Source organism: Malus domestica, chromosome 02, assembly GCF_042453785.1.
Source record: "Malus domestica chromosome 02, GDT2T_hap1".
Lineage (NCBI taxonomy): Eukaryota > Viridiplantae > Streptophyta > Magnoliopsida > Rosales > Rosaceae > Malus > Malus domestica.
Window position 1 is genome coordinate 1,318,827 of NC_091662.1, and position 7,355 is coordinate 1,326,181.

At 36.9% G+C, this 7,355-nt stretch overlaps 1 protein-coding gene across 1 annotated transcript; it reads left to right on the forward strand.

The window, feature by feature from the left end:
* The first annotated feature begins 2,048 nt into the window (after positions 1–2,048).
* LOC103447434 (uncharacterized) lies at positions 2,049–5,700 on the forward strand. Its single transcript, XM_070805271.1, has 8 exons — positions 2,049–2,316; positions 2,459–2,667; positions 3,334–3,800; positions 3,896–3,954; positions 4,065–4,101; positions 4,211–4,282; positions 4,480–4,804; positions 5,036–5,700. Exons 1-8 carry the CDS (start codon positions 2,202–2,204, stop codon positions 5,483–5,485), a joined length of 1,734 nt encoding a protein of 577 aa, XP_070661372.1. The 5' UTR covers positions 2,049–2,201; the 3' UTR covers positions 5,486–5,700.
* The last annotated feature ends 1,655 nt before the right edge of the window (positions 5,701–7,355 follow it).

A 7,355-nucleotide genomic window follows, 5' to 3' on the forward strand; every position in this document is an offset into this window, starting at 1 on the left:
AATTTAAAATAGTTGCATATATGAAATCTCATGCACATATACCTAGCTTTATAAGGAAACAGTGCACATTAAAAAGTGTAGGAGGCTAGGAGCGATAACCAATTAACTACTATATTGCAGATGAAGAATAATCATGTGTCTACATATTTGTATAAGATTATTAACCGCGTTCCTTTTTTCTTTTGGAAAGATTTTTCAATGTGATCGGTATACGAGATGATACACCACATGTCATTATATAAATGGTAGGATATGTGTGCTAAAAAGTTAATAACTTAAAAATTAAAATTTTCCACCACTTCTGTTGAAACACGTGGTGTACCACTTGTGTACCCGTCACAATTAAAATTTTCTCATTCTTTAGCATTCAATCGAAAAGAATAAAATCTTTGGTGTTGTCAGGTACTGATCAAGCTGGTTCGTTTGCTTCTCAAATTCAAGGAAATATATATAGTTGAATTACTTAGGACTTGTTTGAAGTGATTTCAAAATCATTGAAAGCGTTTTTTATAAAAATATTTTTAAAACAAATCTTTACTAAAATTGCAAGTGATTCTGTAAAAACACTTGAATCTAGTGCTTTTGGAATTCAATAACATTTTCTCTAAAAATATATTCGACATTTTAAAAGCAATTCTAAATGAGGCTTAAGCATTTTTTGTTTTTTATTTTGTTTGGGTTAAATTTGTATTTTATATGCAAGTTATAAAACATGTTATTCTCATAAGACCCTGATTAGGAACAGTAATGAAGATACTGTGATGCCCTTGTCTGACAACTAGCATCATTTCCTACTTGTTCAAACTTGTAGTTTTTAATTACATCGCTAATCACTCATCATCCCATCTGTTTAGTGCAGGTGCATACTTCCTAATAATGGTATTCTTACTATCTAACATGCTATAAAATTTAATAAAATTGTATTCTTGCTATTCTTAATAGGATTTTAAGAAATTAATCAAACTCTACTGTTTAGGTTTTCTAGCCTCCTACATCGCCTCGTCCTCCTTCCTATCTTATGATCTAACCATCGTTATCTTGCTTCTCTGGCCACCAACATCAATTATAAATAGGGAACTTTAACGAAAAGCACCCGGTACTGTTCACTTTAACGAAAAACTACATTTTTACACTAAAAAGTCAATCCTGGTACTATTCACTTTACCCTTTATTTTGTCCTTATCATTAAAACTCAAAGTTTTCAAGCTCTTTTCATTAGTTTTCCTTTATAAATATGGAAAAGATTGGACATAATCTTTGGCTCTTCTCTTTTACTTTGGGGCTTTTCCAAAGAAGGAAGATTGGACACAAGCATATCAACCATTATTTTACCTCCGTTCGTCTCAGATTGGTTGCTATATATATTGACAACCTCTTTTCCAATTTTTTTTTTTTTTTTTTTTTTTTGGCTTGCAACGGCAGAATCCGTTTTGAGAGTCCGATATATTGTGAAACTTTTGCTTGGACCTTCATCTGACTTATATGCTTTGATCTTCAAAAACAGATCAGGTGTCAGGTGGAGGGATGGGGGCTAGAGACGGGGAAGGTGAAAGGAGTAATATTGTTGCGTTTAAGCAGAAAAAAAAAATAAAAATAAGAGAGTGAAATTACACCTAGACTTGACAACTAGGCTACCAAATAAATGTGGTATATTCTTTTCTTAGAATAAAATGTGGTATATTTAGATGGTAATTAAGCGTAGCACCACTCCCAATTTAATACCTAATATATAAATTCTTACATTGTTAGTGTAATTCTACTTTCAACCTAAATAAAAATGTTTTATCAATTAAATCGTTTTACTGAAACCTAATTTATAAATTCGCCTAGCTTTAGGTTGTAATTCCCTTTAATTTTCAATAAATTCGCGACCGTTTCATAATGTTATACTTTTTTCTTTTAAGAAACAATACTTTCAGCTGAAAAATCATAGTACATTAATCTCTCGCGCAGTCTATATATGGTGTATTTCTCATCCCATAAAATTTGTGTGGGTGCAGTTAGTTATGTGTGTAAACCGCGTCATATAAATAGCTCCCTCTGCATAAAATGCACGCGGATCCTCATCTCTCCCCGCCCCCGAGCTCTACCTCAAAAACCACAGGAGGTCGAGGAAATCATCATCCAACGTCGTTCGGGGGCTCACATTAACAACAACAACAACAACCAAATCATACAAAAACCCAAAAACCGGAAACATAATGTCATGCCTCAGATCAAACACATGGACAATATCCGTCCTTTTTCTTTCCATTTTCCTCTTCGTTCCTTTAATTTCCGGTACTCCTGACCTTTTTGACATCATACGAGCAACAGGTATACTCATGCATGACATTTGACATTCATTCCCACATTCTTTTTCGTCGAAAATGGTTGTGATTTCTTGCAAAAAATGGTAGTGATTTCGTATTCTTTAATGTTGAATATGCTTTTGAGTTTAATTTGGTTTGGTTTGCAGCCGTAGAGGTAGGCCGCGAGAAAGGGCACGTAGGGTTTCATGGGGTGGTGGGATGGGACACAGCAGCAGGGAGGTTTCTTGAAGAAAAAGGTGGAGAAAACAGGACTGTCATGTTATTGGCTGAGCAGAGGACGCGGCGGAGAGATCCTCTCGACAAGTTTAAAAAATACAGTGGTGGCTGGGATCTAAAAAATAAGCATTATTGGGCTGTGAGTTCTTGCTTTTGAAAAATTCCTCCCCCCTCCCATTTCCCTTTTCTCTTTTTGTTATTTGGGTTAATTTCTATCAATTTATGAATAAAAATCATGTTATAAGTGTTGTTTTGCTATTTTATTGAATTTCTGGAATTGTTTCGCTCTCTTGCTTATCTCATGTTGTGGTTGTTTCAAAATTATTTGTGGTATCTTAATTGTCTTTCAATAGATTTTGGTATTTATAACTTGTTGAGGTTGCTTTTGAAAATGTTAAAAGTGTTTGATGCCAATCAAAAACCGTTTCTGATTATGTTTTAACAAAATAATTTAAAATGCTAAAAAATTGCTTTCATGCTTTTTTAGGAATCACTTCAGTTTTTAATAAAATGTGCAACGTGTTTCTAATAAAAAGAACTTCTATTAGAAACGCTTATGAGCAAACATACTTCTTAAATAAGCAACCCCAAACTAACCCTAAATGTGGGTTGGGATAAGTATGCAATTTTTTTATATTTGGATAATGATACTATATATATATATATATATATATAGACAGCTCTGTCAAGAATGTTCAGAATTGATAACTTCTGTCAATTTTTGCATGATATAATGTGGTTTCCTATTCTTCTGCTGCTCAATGAATACTTTTTGACATTGGCTATTGTTTGTTTTATGACGCAGTCTGTTGGTTTCACAGCGGCACCCTTCTTTGTCACTGCCGTTGTGTGGTTCGTGGTGTTCGGGATAAGCCTGTTGCTCATCTGCTTCTGCTACTGCTGCTGTCGGAAAGAGCAGTACGGCTATTCTAGAGTAGCATATGCTCTCTCGCTCACCATCCTCATTTTCTTCACAATCTTGGCAATTATTGGATGTGTTTTGCTCTACACTGGCCAGGACAGGTTCCACAGCAGCACGTGCAACACGCTTGGATACGTCGTGGCACAGGCAGATAGGACTGCAGAAAACCTCAGGAATGTGTCAGAATATCTCAGTGCATCTAAGACAATTGGTATCAATGCCATTGTTCTTCCGGCAGACATTCAGCAGAGTATTGATGGTGTTATGGGATCCATAAAAAATGCTGCGACTGTGCTCTCTGATACAACTGAAAAGAGTTCGAAACGTATACAAGATGGCTTGGATATCATGTACCTATACAACTATACTGCAACTTATTCCAAGCTTTGCTCACAATGCTTAATAATTTGGATAACTTTAATTTTTCTGTTTCTATGTTTTGCAGGAGACTGGCTCTCATTGTTCTTGCTGCTGTTATGCTTTGTTTGGTCTTTGTTGGATTTTGTAAGTCCTTTTTTTTTCTTTCGTTTTGAGGTAGAAATTTCAAAATTTTGACTTTTAAAATTATCCCTTATTAATCTCTCTGCTCCTCTTTTGGACTAAAATTGTTGCAGTGGTTTCCATTTTTGGGATGGAATGTCTTGTATACTTGTAAGTGACGTATATACCTAGAACTGTTTCATGTTCATTTTTAAGATCTCCAAATTTTGGAAGAATTTATGTCTTTGTCCTCTAACAAACACTTGCGCCTTTGATGCAGTTTGGTGATTCTTGGGTGGATTCTTGTCACGGGAACATTCATTTTGTGTGGTGTATTTCTCCTCGTCCATAAGTAAGTGTTGTTTAATCGTCACAAGAAAACATTATCAATAGTCACTGGCATTAGTGGCACCGAATAAGGTGGCTTAAAGCAGTACCAGTGCCTATAATCAACAGACGATTATCAGGCTACAAGATGACTTAATCTTGCTAAAATAAATTTTGTTCTTCGGGTTTTTTGACTTGATTTCCTATGTGCATATTTGTTAGTGTGTTTGCAGATGCATGTGTTTCAATGGATGAGTGGGTGCAGAAGCAACCCACAGCTCATACCGCCTTAGATGATGTACTTCCATGTGTGAACAAAGACACAGCCAAAATGGCCTTAGCGAGGACTAGGGATGCAACCTACTATGCTGTTGTTGTGCTCAACCGTGTCGTCACCGATGTTGCAAATTCTAATTCCCAGGCTAATGGTCCCCTTTACTTCAACCAGACCGGCCCACCATTGCCGCTTCTTTGCAACCCCTTTGATGAAAATCGCGACGAGCGAAAGTGTGTCGATGGTGAAATTCAAATGCAAGATGTTCGAGAGGTACAAATAAAAAATAAATGGAAGAAACCTAATAGCATTCATATCTAAGCTAAAGCGTAAATAGATTTTCCTTGTGTCTCAAGTTATTCATAAATTTCGAATGCAAGACCTGCTAGCTGCAAAGAGAGTTCTAATACCATGATATACAATCGCTAGACACAATAAGTATAAGCTTTAATAGCTTTTCCGAGTGTATAAATCTGACCTACCTTATATTTTTGCCTCAAACAGGTGTGGAAGAAGTATGTGTGTCAATCTTCGCCAGCGAATGTTTGTGTAACTCCTGGCCGGTTAACTCCAAACTATTACAACCAATTGTCTGCCTTCGTCAATGTGATCTACGCTCTCTATCGTTACAGTCCCTTCTTCGTTGAGCTTATAGACTGCACATTTGTTAGGGATGCATTCTCAGACATAAGTAGAGATCATTGCCCCGGTTTGCGGATACATAGTGCCTGGATGTACATTGGCTTGTTTTTGGTATCTGCAGCTGTAATGTTTTCCTTGATCTTCTGGGTAATCTATGCCCGGGAACGAAGACACCGTGTCTATACCAAAAAGGTTTTGTCTTCTAGGGTTTGGCTAGAACAACCTGCAGAGTTGGCACTGTCTCAGACTCATTCCAGATCCTCCTCCAGGAGAACTCCCATGCATTCCGGACTCCAGGACAGGACCGCGTAACATTTGCATATACAAGCAAGCTTCTGATAACACTACAGAATCAATGGTTGTATTGAGTGCCATGTGGGATTAGATAGAGAGTTAGTTATGATAAGGTTGTTGAGAAGTTTGCTTAGTCACTAAGAAATTGGATAAGAAGATATATATCTCTGATGTAATCAACACATTGTACGATTCCATTCATTGAATATACAGATCTCCTTCTTGTTCTTCAAGCGCGCTCTCTCTCTCTCTCTCTCTCTCTCTCTCTCTCTCTCAAGCTACAAACTGCAACAATCTCTGTTGCAACAATTTCTGCTTCTGCATTTCTGTTTCCTTTTCTACTTCTTTGGATGTACTTTTGAGTGATTTATCATAGGGTGCTTTAGATTTTGGCCCTTACAACTCATTATTTCTAGATAAAAACTCATCTATCTTTAAAGATTCAATTTAAGCCCAAATTTAAAATTTGCAAAAGTATGGGAATGTTATTGACCTATTAAAACCATTTATTTACACTCATGCCACTCATACTTTATGGTCCCTTTTTCAAATTCCTAAATTTATGCCAAATTAAAAGTAATAGAAAAAGTGAAATAAAATGTAAAAAGTGTTTGCATTAACAACCATATCCATGTCAAACTAGAAAAGTAGTTTTTTTTTTTCGTGATATATTTTGTAGCAATTTTACCCATATTAATTGGTAGGTAAATTAGTTTGTTCCAATTATTTAAAAAAAAATATTACACCTATATTATATATTTTGAATCAAATAACATTCCTCTAACTTGTAGGTAAATTATTTTCTATGTATTGTTATATATGTTAGACACGTTTTGTTGTTGTATAAATATGAGTGAAACATAATATTGTTGATTTTATACATCAAATTGCATTTCTTTTGTTATGGGTAAATTATTTTCCATGTACAAGTACTTATGTTAGGCACGTTTTGTTGTTGCTACATACAATATTTTGTATCATTGTAAAGAAAGATATTACATTACACCCATGATATAATTGTTGTAGGTAAATGATTGAAAATTAATTTGTAGTTAGGTAATGAACATTTTGTGTAACATCCCACATCGCCCAGGGGAGCGATCCTTAAATGTATATTCTCATCCCTATCTAGCACGAGGCCTTTTGGGAGCTCACTGGCTTCGGGTTCCATAGGAACTCCGAAGTTAAGCGAGAAGGGGGCTAGAGCACTCCCATGATGGGTGACCCACTGAGAAGTTGCTCGTGAGTTCCCAGAAACAAAACCGTGAGGGCGTGGTCGGGCCCAAAGCGGACAATATCGTGCTACGGTGGTGGAGCGGGCCCCTGGAATTGATCCGCCCCGGGCCGGGATGTGACAAATTGTAACATCCCACATCGCCCAGGGGAGCGATCCGTAAATGTATATTCTCATCCCTACCTAGCACGAGGCTTTTTGGGAGTTCACTGGCTTCGGGTTCCGTAGGAACTCCGAAGTTAAGCGAGAAGGGGGCTAGAGCACTCCCATGATGGGTGACCCACTGGGAAGTTGCTCGTGAGTTCTCATAAACAAAACCGTGAGGGCTTGGTCGGGGCCCAAAGCGGACAATATCGTGCTACGGTGATGGAGCGGGCCCGAGAAGTGATCCTGTCACAGCCCGTCCCAGAATTATAAATTCCGAGGACGTGAAAGTACGAAAATAACCTTAAACGTGACAAGGTGCGTAAGTGTGAAGTTGGTTTTAATCTAAGTTCATAACTTTTGGTTAATTAAAATATCTTGTGGGATAAGAACTTAGAATTAGGTTTACATTTATTGTATTAATTTTAGTTAAGGACTGAGAAGGGGCCACGTGGGATCCCCATTCCTTATTTCCCTCCCTAAAACCCGTAACTCCTTCTCTCTCTTTTT

Bases quoted from the DNA above. Each gene is read 5' to 3' on its own strand.
- LOC103447434 (XM_070805271.1), top strand. From the start codon at position 2,202: ATGTCATGCCTCAGATCAAACACATGGACAATATCCGTCCTTTTTCTT. The intron at 2,668-3,333 runs GTGAGTTCTTGC...TTTATGACGCAG, and splicing joins AAAATAAGCATTATTGGGCT to TCTGTTGGTTTCACAGCGGC. The intron at 4,102-4,210 runs GTAAGTGACGTA...CCTTTGATGCAG, and splicing joins ATGGAATGTCTTGTATACTT to TTTGGTGATTCTTGGGTGGA.